Source organism: Anguilla rostrata, chromosome 6, assembly GCF_018555375.3.
Source record: "Anguilla rostrata isolate EN2019 chromosome 6, ASM1855537v3, whole genome shotgun sequence".
Taxonomy (NCBI): domain Eukaryota; kingdom Metazoa; phylum Chordata; class Actinopteri; order Anguilliformes; family Anguillidae; genus Anguilla; species Anguilla rostrata.
Genome location: NC_057938.1, coordinates 56,863,110 through 56,879,046, shown reverse-complemented (window position 1 = coordinate 56,879,046; position 15,937 = coordinate 56,863,110). Strand labels below are relative to the sequence as shown.

At 48.4% G+C, this 15,937-nt stretch overlaps 1 protein-coding gene and 1 long non-coding RNA gene across 5 annotated transcripts in view; one reads left to right on the top strand and one right to left on the bottom strand.

Annotated features, from left to right (window-relative positions):
• The window catches only part of kcnk3a (potassium channel, subfamily K, member 3a), a 33,453-nt gene extending 20,944 nt beyond the window's left edge, over window positions 1–12,509 (top strand). The window contains exon 2 of the mRNA XM_064340847.1: window positions 9,942–12,509. Coding sequence (XP_064196917.1) covers window positions 9,942–10,891 — 950 coding nt within the window. The 3' untranslated portion in view covers window positions 10,892–12,509. The remainder of the gene's footprint in view (window positions 1–9,941) is intronic.
• LOC135257755 (uncharacterized) overlaps window positions 4,089–15,937 on the bottom strand; it is a 109,357-nt gene continuing 97,508 nt past the window's right edge. For 3 of the 4 annotated variants that reach the window (XR_010330734.1, XR_010330731.1, XR_010330732.1), the window contains exon 5: window positions 14,382–15,091. This is a non-coding gene — a long non-coding RNA (uncharacterized LOC135257755). Of the gene's footprint in view, window positions 4,100–14,381; window positions 15,092–15,937 lie in introns of those variants that run through there. The other variant, XR_010330733.1, reaches the window with a different exon arrangement.

The window sequence follows — 15,937 nt, the reverse complement described above, 5'->3', positions numbered from 1 at the left end:
GTCACCAAACTCCGGCGTTTCAGTGTCATAAACTGAGTCTGTTTAGGCTTCAAGGTTCCCAGAAGTGATGCTTTTCTGTTACTGTTTCAGGCATTGCAAACATTCTGATGTGCAAAACAAAAAATGTATTTCTTTTGTTAAACAGTGGCTTTTTCATCTCCACAGAAGCCATTGTCAGAGACGCGTTTGCATTTGCATATAGATGAAGATGTCCACGCAGCAGGCTTATTGGAAAACTATTCATGAGAAGCAACGCTGAACGCACTTAGTGACTCAATCACAGCTTTCTGCTACAAACAGAAATGCGTTTTAGTTGATTCACAAGTGTCACTGACTGATTCAAGTGTCACTGACTGACTCAAGTGTCACTGACTGATTCAAGTGTCACTGACTGATTCAAGTGTAAGTGACTGACTCAAGTATTACTCACTGACTCAACTGTAACTGACTGACTCAAGTGTAAGTGATTGACAGAACCTGGTGGCCCCACCCATGATGGGGTTCATGAAGCCTCAGTGCCACGTTGCCAAGCTTCACCCTTTCTGGAATTTTCCACTGGACACTTAAGATCGTTGGTTTGGGTCTCGACTCCCAACCACATGATCATCCCACTTACAGTGGATCAGCATCCCCGTGCCAAGTTTACAAAAGTATTAAATAAAAAAGTCAAAAGTAATGGATCCATCCATCCATTATCTATACCCACTTACTCCTGGTCAGGGTCACGGGAGGTACTGGAGCCTATCCCAGCATGCACTGGGCGAGAGACAGGAATACACCCTGGACAGGTCAGTCCATCCATCACAGGGCTAAACAGATGAATAAAGGGGGGACAGAAGGAGAGAGAGAGGGGGAAAGACAGAGAGAGAAGGGAAAGAGGGGGAGAGAAAGGGAGGGGAGGGGAGTACACACTTCTGTATCTATGCACGGTGAAGTTAAATATTTGCTCCTCGTTTGTTCCGCTCGATATGAACCTGTTTAATGGACCCTTTGAAGGCCCCCGAGTGCGATTCACATGTTTCCTAATAATTATGAAATCAGTTCACCTGATAAACAACCCCCCCCCGCCCCGCTCTCTCTCTCTCTCTCTCTCTGCCCCATGCTCTCATCATGATGAGTGTTTAATCTCTCTCAGCCTCTACCTTTCCCTCGCGGGGCAGATCTGTTTCTGCTGAGCTGATCTTTATGCTTTCCGTCGCTCAGAAAACGCTCGGTTCCCCTCGTCATTCTGTGAAAAAGGACAATATGGCAACCCTGGGGTTTTGTCCTGTGTTAATGTGTCTTGAAACACGTACGGTGTGATTTTTTTTCTGGCACTTGGCTTTAAATTTATGGCCTCTCTGTAGATCAGACTGCCTCCAAGCAGTCCTGGACCATAAAGTCGGCTAATAATAGTAATCATGAGAAATATGAGTGAAATATGATGGCCATTACAGTGCAGTGGCTGAACTGAGCACCAATCCAAGGGCGGGTAACGTCTTACTCATGCTTATGCACTCTCTCTTTCTATCTTTCCCTCCTAAAAAAAAACTATCGAACGCCACCCCACTCCTGGCTGTCCTCTCTCACCTCCTGTTGAGGATAAAAATCAGGGACAGAGATGAACAAGAACAAATTACATTTGCAATTGTTTATTTATTATTTTTGCTGTTGATGTAAAAATCTCTGTTTCACTGAGAGGAGAGTTTGTGAACCTGGAAGAGAGTCACTGATCGGGAGCTCGGGGTGGTGAGCAGGTACACTGGTTACAGTTAGGGTGTATGTCCTCTACAGAGTACCGATCCTTTACCAACTACATTCAGCCAACAGTTATCCAGAACACATACACATATACACACACACACACACACAGACACAGACAGATGCGAGCACAAACACAAGTACGCGCACACACGCACACGCACACGCAGCTCATGAGTAAAAAAACACCCTAAAAGCTTTAGGGTCATTTGTCAGCATGACAGAATGAGATGTGACATGGAGATCCTGTCTCACCCTCCATACTCAGGTTTCAGGGTCTTGTCACTTCCTGTGTCACAGATTGCCATGACAACTAGCCCCCCCCCCCCCCACAACAGGCAGCTCAGCACAAATCAGGTCAGCCCTGAAGATCAGCTCAGAAGGACAGAAATGTTAGGCTCACATGGCCCAGCGCTGTACGCATCTGCAGTCAGAGAGAGAGATAGAGAGAGAGAGCATCAAATATACAGCTAATTATTCTGTTACTGAGAATCTCAGTGCCCATCAGTTGGTTCTGTGTTTCGACTGATTTATCATGCTTATCCAGGACACACACACACACACACACACACACACTGTGCTTCACCAGCGAACTAGCCGAGCTATACCCGCTACACACACACACACATTCGACATCTCTTATGCAGACTACAGGAGAGGAATCGAAACATTCGCTTCGTTTCACATTCTAAACTTTGGCCTATTTTTCTCTCTGTTTCTCTCCAGACTGAGTGAAGCATGGCGAGGGAGTGAGGGATGAGGGATAGGAATAATTAAGCAGAGTCTGAACAGCGCGCACATCGCTGGCTCTGTTCTCTCATTTCCAAAACTGTGCCTCGGAACAGAGATCAACTCTTCCTTCCTTGGATGGAACTCAAGCTCCTTTAAGCACTGCAGACAGATTTATACCCCTTCTTAGGTCGGGAACGAGGACCGTTTTCAAAGGAGTAACTGTAATACTAATCATAAGTGTCAAACAGCGAGAGCCAGAGAGGCAGCGGGAGAGATAGCGCGCTGTGAATTATCGCAGCCAGACGCTAACTCTGGGCGCAGTTCAGCGAGCCCCCTTTCATCCTCAGGCAGACAGAGAGATGGGAGATAGGGAAGGTACAGGCGCGAGAACATGGAAAATGACTTTGAGATGTTTTTAAAAAAAAAAAAAAAAACAGATGAAAGCCAAGGACTAGATTATTACTGATAAACAAAGATGTCACCAACCTGCGTCTTTAGGTCTTTGTATTTTATACTTTATACTTGTATTTTATTGTTATTATTGTTGTTGTTATTGCTATAATTGTGTGTTTGAACGTGCACACACAAGCAGAAAAATGTCCAGTGTAAAATTATCTCCATGCTTTTAACTCCCTCTCCATACATGTTAGACTGTTTGAGTTTCTGTATCGCTGGACATCGCTCTGTGTGCTGTGCACTATTGGGCTCATGAACAGTGAGTTCTTCAGGTTCTTCCTAAGTCGTAAGAGAAACAGTTTGTGTACCGCTACCGCGCAGCGCTACGGAGAGAACCGGAACCTCGGATCAAAGCACCCAGGAGGACTTACGCCTCGATCGCTCGAGCGATTCGCTGGTTTGGGTTTAACTCGCGCGCGGGCTCGGCTCCACGGCAGCGGTACAGTACGCCGTGTACAGTACCTGACCGGCCCCGCGCAGCGCATGCCTGTCTCTCCGCTGTGTACTGTACCCGACCGGCCCCGCGCGGCACCTGCCCGTCTCTCCGCTCACGCTCCGCGCTCGGAGGTTAGAGTGGCGCTGACTCACCGCCTCAAATTTCAACAGCGTCCTTGTATCTCCACTCATCTGTTCCTCCCCCTCGGGACCGTCAGGAGGGCCTCTTGTGAACACAGAGAGCTGGATTGCAATTTGGTGTCGTCACAGGTAACGAGACGCGGTCAGCCGTGCCGATCGGGGAGGGGACGCGCCACGGCAACCGGGAACGCTCGCCTCCGCGTCGAGCCGTTTTAAACGTTAAGGGCTCTGCGTCAGGCTGGAAACGTTAAGGGCTCTGCGTCAGGCTGGATAGCGGTTTTAAACGTTAAGGGCTTTGCGTCAGGCTGCATCGGTTACATTTATGCGCATTTAAAGGGCCTGAGATATCGCACGCACCGAGCCATATTCTCTGTAAAAGGGTCAAACCACACAGGCGTCTCTCAGGGTTTATAGCTCTGCTTGCATTAGCGAATTTATCGCACCATCAGTCACACCGAAGTATGCAAACAGTGTCTGTTCCTTCTCCCACCCCGAAACACAGTAGTATCGGTTTTAAATAACAACCTGCAACAAGAGACTGTTTGCCTCGGATTCCACACCAGCGTGTCTGAGCCTGACTGCTTAGCTGGGAGCTCTGGTGCAATACACCCTATGTGGCTATCCAACACTAAGTACTGGTCCACATCTGGAATCATTCAGCCGAAACTGTGCAGCTTGCCGTGCAGACTGAAATTGTCCTCCTGATGGTGACAGCATTGAGCCGGTCCAGGACTGACCCATGAGCAGGTCAGCATGCCCCCAATGGCCCAGTTCCACTCAGCGCAGTAACCTGCTTCGGCTCAAACTGCTACACTAGTGCCTCATTATTTCTGTCTTTCACGCCCTGAGCCCAACCGAAGCAGAAAGAGCATCAGCCAAAAATAAGGTGTTAGAACGTTTTCAGAAAGTGAACTGAGGACGAGACTAATCCAGTCAGCCGGCTGTTAGCTCACTGTTTAAGGAAGCCGCCATTTAACTGGTTCGTCATGCTTTTGATGCAGACCGTGTCATTTTAACCCAGTAACATTTCTCTGGGGGAAACACGCCGTTCTCTCCGTGTCCGCTGTCGGGTGTTTTTAGCGCGGACTGGGCGTCCGAATCGGCGCGCTCGAACGCAGGCTGCACTTGGCCCGCTGAGGAGAGAAACCGGTCTGAACCGGCTCAGCGAAGCCTGAACGCACACGTCCGCGGGCCTGTGGGCGCTGAACAAAAGAGACGTGCTAATTAGCGGAGAGCGGCGCGCGTGTGTGTGGTGGTGTGCGGCTGTTGTGTGCGTGCGTGTTGTGTGTGTGTGCGGTGTGTGTGTGTGTGTCGTGTGTGTGTGCGTGGTGTGGTGTGGTGGTGTGTGTGTGTGTGGTGTGTGTGTGGCGTGTGTGCGTGTGTGTGCGCGTGTGTGTGTGCGCGCGTGCGTGCGTGGTGTGGTGTGTGTGTGCGTGCGCGCGTGCGTGCGTGTGCGTGGCGCGTGTGTGTGTGTGCGCTGTGTGTGTGTGTGCGCGTGTGCGTGTGTGTGTGTGTGTGTGTGTGTGCGCGTGTGCAGTACCGCGGCTTTGTGCCGCTCTGCAGGCTGAACACAGTGGAAAAACACAACAACTCTTCAGGCACATAAAGGACACCGCAGAGCACATTAGCACCGCGAAGACCCTTCAGTCAAGTGCACTTCATACTTCAGCATATGCTGTTTTTGTTGTGTGATGCACGCAACACTTTGAATTATTTTTTGAAAGTAAAAATACCAAAATTTGAAAAACACTTAGAAAAAAAAGTCCAGCAGGCCTTGGCAAACTGCCGCAAATATCTAAAAAGTTACAAAATGGACACCGATGAATCTGGTCAGTAAAGACTCTCACCTTCAGCGCAGGCTGGGCCCTGTAGAGCGGCTCAGTCAGTAAAGACTATAAAGCGGCTCAGTCAGTAAAGACTATAGAGCAGCTCAGTCAGTAAAGACTATAAAGCAGCTCAGTCAGTAAAGACTATAGAGCGGCTCAGTCAGTAAAGACTATAGAGCAGCTCAGTCAGTAAAGACTATAGAGCGCTCAGTCAGTAAAGCTATAGAGCGGCTGTCAGTAAGCTTAGAGCGGCTCAGTCAGTAAAGACTATAGCGGCTCAGTCAGTAAAGCTATAGAGCGGCTCAGTCAGTAAAGGTAGAGCGGCTCAGTCAGTAAAGACTATAGAGCGGCTCAGTCAGTAAAGACTTAGAGCGGCTCAGTCAGTAAAGACTATAGAGCGGCTCAGTCAGTAAAGACTATAGGCGGCTCCCGTAGAGCGCTCAGTCAGTAAGACTATAGAGCGGCTCAGTCAGTAAAGACTATAGAGCAGCTCAGTCAGTAAAGACTATAAAGCAGCTCAGTCAGTAAAGACTATAGAGCGGCTCAGTCAGTAAAGACTATAGAGCAGCTCAGTCAGTAAAGACTATAGAGCGGCTCAGTCAGTAAAGGCTATAGAGCGGCTCAGTCAGTAAAGGCTATAGAGCGGCTCAGTCAGTAAAGGCTATAGAGCGGCTCAGTCAGTAAAGACTATAGAGCGGCTCAGTCAGTAAAGGCTATAGAGCGGCTCAGTCAGTAAAGGCTATAGAGCGGCTCAGTCAGTAAAGACTATAGAGCGGCTCAGTCAGTAAAGACTATAGAGCGGCTCAGTCAGTAAAGACTATAGAGCGGCTCAGTCAGTAAAGACTATAGAGCGGCTCAGTCAGTAAAGACTATAGAGCGGCTCAGTCAGTAAAGACTGTAGAGCGGCTCAGTCAGTAAAGACTATAGAGCGGCTCAGTCAGTAAAGGCTATAGAGCGGCTCAGTCAGTAAAGGCTATAGAGCGGCTCAGTCAGTAAAGGCAGGACGCAGAAAGAAGCTCGCCGGTCAGCCCGTGGTTTAGCCGACAGTGTGTGCCCGCCGCGATGCGAGACATGGCCGACAGGAGGAGCGAGGGCTTCCCAGCCAAACCGGGGGAGGCTATTCTTAGCAGCATTCGTTAACGCTGCAGCGAGTCGCGCGGCGGGAAGCGAGGCGCGCATAAGGACGTTTGCTGATGAGCGCGGCCCTCCGACAGAGCCAGGCTTGTCGCTCTGCTCACGGTTTTGGACAGCAGTGGGCTACCCAGCGCCGCGTGGCACGCGAAGGTCAGCTACAACACGACGTCACCCGTCATTCAGAATAACACTCAGAGGATAAACCGATGCTCTGCACCTGTGTTAGCTACAGGCTCATTTACATGTGCAGTTTCCAGGCAGCCAGCCCTCAGTAGCCTATATTACTGGGATTTTTAGCAGACACTCTTATCCACAGCGACTTCACATTAGCACAAAGAAAACCCAGCACATAGAAACTATGCTTCTCACTTCACCGGTGAAGTACCGCATTGGTTGTGGGAGAAGCAGGGAAAATGTGCCACAGCAGAACAGAAGCACTCTTGTGAGGGGGATACTAGCCCCATAGTGGCTTTTTGGGAACCCACAAGCAGACCCAAATACACGAGTAGACCAAGGGCCCAGGGCAGGCTAAGCTGTTCTGCTGTCTCATTTACACCTGCTGTGTCCCCCAGAGAGGACTGCACCGCTCAGCGCTTAATGTGCAGGTTAGCGTGTGCTTAAGGGGTTAATTAGAAGAGAAACATCCCCCAATGGGGATCAGATCTGCCCACATGATTCACTGGAACAGGGCAATGACATCACAACATTCCATGTTCTGTGAACGGGCCATAATTCAGATAACGTGGGCTCTTTTTTTGCGCCTAAAAACTTTGGTTAGTGCTCTGCACTTTGTAGCCAGTGGCCATTTTATTTTCCTTTTTGCTCAAACCCCATTGGGCAGCTGCTGGGGCCAAAACTGAACCGAGGCGATAAATCCAAACTGGAGGTTCTGACTCCGTTGCAAACGTTCTCGAAGGCCCTCAGAAAAAAAAAGCAGCAAAGACCATTCTGAAATCACATCCCGGACACAAGAAATGTACAAAACCGTCAAGACAAGACCAAAACCAGGTTGGCCCACTGTCTCAGCCAGAGGACAGCTTCTGCCTGGCTGTCTGTAACCCAAAATAACAAAAAAACCCTCTTAGATAGAGCTGTCACATCTGCTCTCTGTTCCCAAATCTCAAACCACCAATTACGCGCTGTCCCGTCAGGCTGGAGGGGGCACGTTGCCGGGGGAGCTGTGCCAAGGGGGCGGTGCCAGGGTGGGATACCGCCAAAATCACCCCTGCACCGAGACCCGCCATTTGGGTGGGACCAGCCACGCACCAGCTGTCACTCACTCTCAGAATTCCGTGCCTTTCAGCTCAGGCTCCTCCCACAGACCCAGGGGGACGCGGAGTCGTGTTTCCAGCTTGCGGGGCGAGATTAGCAGATGCAGATTTTCCTTTCTCAGGCAGAGGTCAGCAGTTTAAGTAATGTGCTTTAAAAATGCGCATTAGATTCCTGAGCAGCGAGAACCCGTCATTAACGCTGTCTGCAGGCGATGCGCTTGGCCTGGTCGGCCAATAGGAGCAGGGCTGCTGCAGACTCCACACCACAGGCCTTCCTGTCCCCTCTGAGATAAAGACCAGTGATCTCGGCCTGGAGGAATAATCAGCTCTCACTGCTACTGAGGGAGTGACATCACACACTATCACCCTCTCACTGCTACTGAGGGAGTGACATCACACACTATCACCCTCTCACTGCTACTGAGGGAGTGACATCACACACTATCACCCTCTCACTGCTACTGAGGGAGTGACATCACACACTATCACCCTCTCACTGCTACTGAGGGAGTGACATCACACACTATCACCCTCTCACTGCTACAGAGGGAGTGATATCACACACTATCACCCTCTCACTGCTACTGAGGGAGTGACAACACACACTATCACCCTCTCACTGCTACTGAGGGAGTGACATCACACTCTATCGCCCTATCACTGCCTCTGCAGGAGTGACATCACGCTCTGCAGCAGATGCTCACACACTGACTTCAGTCTCTGAATGTCACTGCACCAGACAGACCCAAATCCTGACCCTCTGCTTTGAGCTACCGAGCATAACAATGCAATAAGGAGCAAATGTACTTTGTTATATAAGAAAAGATTTTGAAAGTGATTTAAGCAGAGGCTTGTTTATACCAGGAACTGGGCTGACTTGTGGTACAGTGCCACCATCTCTGACGTGTCATTTCCTGTCCTGTTTGATTAGAGTAAGATGGAGAAACGAAAGAAACAGTCTCCCCCGGGACTGTGCTCATACTGCTGCCGGGACAGCGTTTTCTTTTAGTCACCAGTCAATCCACACAGGGCCGTCGCTAGTGGGGTGAAGGGTGGTGACGATTGTAGGAGCCCACAGCTTTGGGGGGAGGGGGACAGAGCTAAAAAAAATCAGCTTGTTCTATTTAAACAGTATTCTCAGTATTCTCCCACAATTCCTAGCTACAGCCCCTGGCTGTGAAACGCGGAATGATGAAGCAGTAAAGCACCTCTTCCCCCTCCCCTCCCCTCCCCCCCCCCCGCGCGCGCGCGCAGACAGGTCTCAAAGCATTAGCACATCAAAGGCAACACCAGCCTCACTCACACTCCAGCTCGCTGTGTAATCAGCAAAGAGCTTATCATGCTAATGTGTGTTAGCATGCACTGTTCCCCAGTGTCTGAGGAAGGCCATGGGGGGGGGGCAGGAGGGGAGGGGAGGGGGGAGGGGGGGACGGGGGGGGAGTTGCACGTGTTGAAGCACCTTTGGAGCAGCAAGCAGGGTTTAATAAAAACTTCAGGGAAGAGCTCCAAACCTGATCGTACTCTATAGTGTTTTTTTTACTGGCTTACACAGATTTCGTTTCATAAGATCTAGGACTGGGGCACCAAGGACATGAAGCCTCTTCTGACTGCAAAGAGAGAGGCCCTTTATATTGAGACAAACTGAATGCATACTTTAGGGCTGTCTATTGCGTGCATGTGTGTGTGTGAGTGAGTGTGTGTGTGTGTGGTGTGTATGTATGTATGTGTGTGTGTGTGTGTGTGTGAGTGTGTGTGTGTAGAGTGTGTATGTATGTATGTGTGTGTGTGTATGTGTGTGTGTGTGTGTGTGTGTGTGTGTATGTATGTATGTATGTGTGTGTAGGTATGTGTGTGTGTGTGCGCGTAATGTAACAAATAAATAATGCCACTGGTGCTCATTAGAATATGAATGTTGTCAGTGTGCCTGGTTATGTCTCTGTTCCAGTCCCAGAAATATTTGCCTTTTGAATAAATAATGTGCCCCCTCCACCCCCGCCCCAGCCCCCGACCCCACCCCCGCCCGACCATATCAACAGAAGGGCTCTCAGCAGCATTCGGCCACAGATCCACCCCCCCCCTTGCTATTACCGTTTGTGGGCACACATGCTTGCTGCCAGCTTCTAATAATAAAAACAAACGTCACTGACATTGACTGAATCTGTCCCCCCCCCCCCTTCTGCCCCCCCTCTCCTCCGCCCCCCCGCAGGGTACGGGCATGCGGCCCCCAGCACGGACGGCGGTAAGGTGTTCTGCATGTTCTACGCGCTGCTGGGCATCCCGCTGACGCTGGTGATGTTCCAGAGCCTGGGCGAGCGCATCAACACGCTGGTGCGCTACCTCCTGCACCGCCTGAAGAGGGCGCTGGGCCTGCGGCGGCCCGAGGTGTCCATGGCCAACATGGTGGCCATCGGCTTCTTCTCCTGCGTGGGGACGCTGTGCGTGGGGGCCGCCGCCTTCTCCCGCTACGAGACCTGGAGCTTCTTCCACGCCTTCTACTACTGCTTCATCACGCTGACCACCATCGGCTTCGGCGACTACGTGGCCCTGCAGAAGGACGAGGCGCTGCAGAACCAGCCGCGCTACGTGGCCTTCAGCTTCATCTACATCCTGACCGGCCTCACCGTCATCGGCGCCTTCCTCAACCTGGTGGTGCTGCGCTTCATGACCATGAACGCCGAGGACGAGAAGCGCGACGCAGAGCAGCGGGCCCTGCTGTCCCGCAACGGGCAGCCGGCGGGCGCGGGGGCGGGGCCTCAGCACCCGCACGCCCCCCGCAGGCCCGGGGACCCCGCCTCCTTCTCCTCCTCCTCCTCCTCCGCGGGCGGGGTCGGGGGCGGCGGCGGCGGCGGCGGCGGCGGCGGAGGAGGGGGGCGGGGCCTGCGGAACGTGTACGCGGAGGTGATGCACTTCCAGTCCATGTGCTCCTGCCTGTGGTACAAGAGCCGGGAGAAGCTGCAGTACTCCATCCCCATGATCATCCCGCGCGACCTGTCCACCTCGGACACCTGCGTGGAGCACAGCGAGGCCTACACCGACCCGCTGTCCAACGGCTGCGTCTGCGGCCTGCAACGCCGCTCCGCCATCAGCTCCGTCTCCACCGGCCTGCACAGCCTCTCCACCGCCCGCGGCCCCACCAAGCGCCGCAGCTCCTTCTAGTGGCCGGGAGGACCCACTAACGCTTCCCCTCGTTTCCCTCCGTGTGGCTGTGGGGTCCACTGCTGCAGACTAAACACAGCGCCAGCTAGTGGCCGGGAGGACTCACTGCATCCCCCCCCGTTTCCCTCTGTGCCCGTGAGAGGACTACTACATTAAACGAGCCACAGCGCCACCTAGCACCCCGGAGGACTCACTGTGTTCTCTTTTTGTTTTCAGGTGCTCGGGGGGATGGACTATCACGCTAGACCAAACTGAGGCACTGTTTTAGACTAAATAACCATTAAATCTGTTGGGGTTTGTCTTAAGATTTTTTTTGTTTGTTTCATTATTTGCTACTTTGGTAATAAATGTACTTGAACTCACAGGTTATAATGCCTACATATCATTTAAGCATTGTTGACAGTGTTATGTGGCATTATGACATTTGTCTGTTAGCTGTAATAAGCCGTCGTGATTGGCTAGGGGAGGTGTCATGTCATGCTTATGACATTGTTATACAGGCTTACAGTTCAAGTTCCAGTCCTTTTTTACTTTCTCCCTCATGTTTATAGTGTATTATCTGATTTATCTTTTGATAGAGGGGGTTTTCTGAGAGACAAAAAGACACTGTTAATGTTTAATATTCTTAATATTCTTATGATGAACCTGAAAAAATTGTATATAAAGTAATATTAGTATCCCAATTTTTGGGATTTTGCTTTTGAGTTTTACAAATTAAGCATGTTTTTCCCCAATAAACAATATATGGGGAGGGTGGACTTTTGAGTGACACTACCGTTCATAGAAAGAAAAAAAACTGTGTACATATATGTAATTTTGACACTTTATATCAACTGTTTCTGGTATTAGAAAGAGCCTATTTTTTACACTTAAGGGATTTAAACCAATTATTGTAGGTTCCTGTTAACCTGAAGTTCAGTTTCAAGTTCACACACACACACACACATATATTTTACCCTGCTCAAGAGTTTAATTTTGTACAAAGTTTTATTATTTCCATTCTAACTATCTCTCTTTTCTCATACCAGTTTATTTGTTTTAATGTTTTTTTAAATTTTATTTCCCTTATGACCACACACACGTGTGATGGTTTTACTGAGCACGTTAGTCTGATTTCATGTAGATTTTTAACCCTTTCACGACTGCACTTTACAATGCTGTTATAGGTGCGTGATATGTGCGTAATAAGTGCTGTTATAAGGCATTGGTGACAATGCACTCTATCGTACAATAAGGGCATCCAACTGCCAAGATTAAATAACACTTTGTTTCTGGTTTGTTTTTTTAAATAAACGTGTGGATGTATTTGTTTATGACTTTAGTCTATGATGCAGCACTTCTCGAGAGACTGGGAATGTCGAGCAGAAATCAAACTTTGAGAAGAGGAGCAGGGTGAGAATGTGGGAATACCGCTTTCCTTTTCCAGAAATATGAATTATGAGTGAGAGACAGGAGCCACTCTGTTATATCCTGTGTGCTAAGATCATAATTCTAATAACTTGATTGAGAAAATAAGTATTGTATGGTTTGGTTGTGAGTTTAATTATTTATTGTTGAATTTATTAATCTGCCATGAATAAACCAAATTTCCAATGAATAGAAATGAGACAAAATCTAATTAGGGCCTGTCATTATTGGGTCTTGTGTTTTCAGATTCTAGCAAAAACAAAACAGGAATTGCTGAGTAATGCAGTGATGAATACAGCTATGCATTTCATTCTGTGTCCCTTTCACGTTTACTTTCAGGAGTAGCATTAAAATACTCCATATTTACCTGGTAATTATTTACTTAAAAATTTAATATTTATGATTATATTTGTGAATGTAATATGAATTAATCACAGACCAAACTAAATATCCACATCAAGACAAATCCTACTGGATAATTTGAAGCTGTAACAAAAGTTGATGTCAGAAGACTATGAAGCATGAAACACATGGCATTGCATTTAGACAGACAGAGAGAGAGAGAGAAAGAGAAACAGAGACAAAGGAGGAGGGAGAGAGAAATTGAATTGACCAATTTGCTGGAAGTTACTGAAGTTATTCAGAGAGATTGCATGGGAAAGGAAGATACTTTCTGTGATTTAAATGTAATTTGTACACCCCCCCCCCCCCCCCCACCTCTGTACTGCTTAAATCCTGCTTCATATTCTAACAGCTCTGACATTTCTGAGGGTTTCAGTGAATCTGAGGACTGAAAATTGCGCTCATGTGATGACAGTCTCCCCATTCAGAGGGTGAATGGGAATTCTCAGAGAGCAGAACCAGTGATGGCTCCAGTGTAAATTTCCACTGGCTGCACGGTCCTAAGATTTGAGGAGGTGCAGGGAGGAGTGGGGGCTGCACGGTCCTAAGATTTGAGGAGGTGCAGAGGATTCCATGCACCAGTGCTCTTTCCCACAGGAAAGCACGTCACCCCGATGCCATCGTCATGGAGACCAACGTCATGGATACCACTCTGATGAGTGTGTAAAGTATCCCAATATGATAGATCTGGATGTGGGACGAGGGGGGAATGGGGTGGGGGGTGAAGGGATCATTTACCAGAAAGGTAAACAGAACCAGCGATTCTCTGGGGGCTCATTTGGCTCCAGCCTGTTCCCCGCCGCCCCCCCGCCCCCCCAGCGTTAGTCAGCAGGACTGGTCCTCTGTCCGGCCCGTATGACGCAGTTACGCTGCTCTCGGGGATAACCGCGCCTGCCACTGTACAGCAGGTCAGCGGGAATTCAGCTCCATCATAAACGGGTTCATACGAGCCCGACAGGGACTCAGTGTGCTCAGAAAGAGTCCGAGTCGATCAAACCCGGAAGACTCGAGTCGTTCCATCGGCAGTTAAGGGACTGCCGATGAAAACTAGCCTTCTGGCTAACTCGGGTACATTCACATTTGTTTAAATGTTGATTAATGTACATTGTCCCTTTCCAAATAAAGAAATAAAAATTTTAAAAATTAAAGTTACAGAGATTTCTGCATCACAGAGGTTTCCTGTTACTGAAAAAGTGAGCGACTCAGTTAGTGATTCATGATTGAGTGACTCAGTCAGTGATTCATGATTGAGCGACTCAGTCAGTGATTCATGATTGAGTGACTCAGTCAGTGATTCATGATTGAGCGACTCAGTCAGTGATTTATGATTGAGCGACTCAGTCAGTGATTCATGATTGAGCGACTCAGTCAGTGATTTATGATTGAGCGACTCAGTCAGTGATTCATGATTGAGCGACTCAGTCAGTGATTCATGATTGAGCGACTCAGTCAGTGATTCATGATTGAGCGACTCAGTCAGTGATTTATGAGATTGTAATAAAACAGACGAGTTCCGTGACAGTACTGAACGAGTTCTGCATTCTGAGGGATTTCACAGGGTTTTGCAGGAGCGAGGTCTGAACCTCAGTGACTAACTGAAGACTTGGCCTGTTCAAGCACAGCAGCGGGACGTTATGTTCTGGTCTGGCAGCAGTGTGTTTGGCTTTCAGGCACAGTGGGCTCAATTTTGGCTGGTTTTTATTGGCCATTGGGGCTGTTTTCATGGCAACAGGACAACTCTGGTGATGGTTTTAGCATATCACACCATGAGTCCAGTGAATCCTTATAGATCACTGGACAAATAAATACACATATCCTCCAGTTATACTGACAAATATGAAGAGTGATTCAGCTTTTACTGCATGATATTAAACTACAGACATCATACGATAATGAACAGGAAGATATCCTGCTTTAGAATCGGCCAATCAAATAAAAGCAAGTAATCCGGTAACCAAGGTGCAGAAACCAACCAGCTTCAGCTGAAGAACAGGGGAAAGGCTACAAAAAATACAGATGAAATGAAATGAGAAAAAGAAAGACGGAACAGAAGAAACAAAGAAACACATCGGAGAAATAAAAAAGCTGAAGTCTTTTAACCGTCTTTTTAAAATCTCTCTCAACTTTCATTTCTAAATCTGCACCAACTGTCATTTTTAAATTTGGTTAACAGCCATTTTTAAAATCTCAGTTAACTGTCATTTTTAAATCTCGGCTAACTGTCATTTTTATCTTCCATTTTGACACCTGAAGAGTCCAAATCAGAAGAAGAGCTTTTCCACTCTGGGGGGGCTGGCCTCTGTCTGCAGCGCTAATGGGCATCGAGGCCAGACACTCTTTTGATGGCGGGTTTTTTTTACGGCGCTGATTCCATTAAGGACCTCTGTGAAACTGGAGAATGAGAGGGGGAGCAGAAGAACACCAGGTCCGTCAGGAAGCCGATGTCCGGCCCGCACACAGAACACCAGGCCCCGCAAGAACACGCAATTAAGGGTCAGATCAACATCAAAACATCCAAAAATAAAAACGACAGAAAAAAAGGAAAAATGTGTTTACGTTCTGATTGGCCTTTTATCAGTAGGGTGCATTGGCAGAAGGAAGTGAGCTGGCGTGTCATATCCTGTTTGAGCCATGTGGTAAACACTAGCACTGGGCACGTTTCCAACCTGTAACTGCCCACCAAGCTGCCTTTATGTACTTATTTCAAATAAATTTATTTTACAATGATTTACAGCACATACAACACACACACAACACACACAACGGCAACATCAATCTGTTCAGTTCAGACCAAACCAAGTACAAAAAAAATCTATATATACTGTGTTTCTTTTAAATCAAATAATGTCATATACCTCCTGTCATCCTCACAGAGGTTGTCTGGGAAGAAGGGAAATATTGCGCACGTCATCAATTATTCTGTGTGTTCCGAGCACATCCCTGTTAATATTAACCTTCTAAATAAAGCAAAACAATTGAATTATGACTGCATAGCAGTGATGCGCAGGGGAAAAGGACATGATTCTTATCTGAAGACATGATTCCCGTTCCTCGTCTGTATTGCACAATATGATAAGCATTATGGACTCAGTACAGCAAGTCCTGCCACTGACCTGGCAACCTAGCAACCAGGTAACCTGGCGACCTGGCGTACAGAGGTACACAGTAGATAAACGCTTTATGATTCCACGACATTATGAATTAGTACAAGTGGAACTTGTAATGCAACACAACACA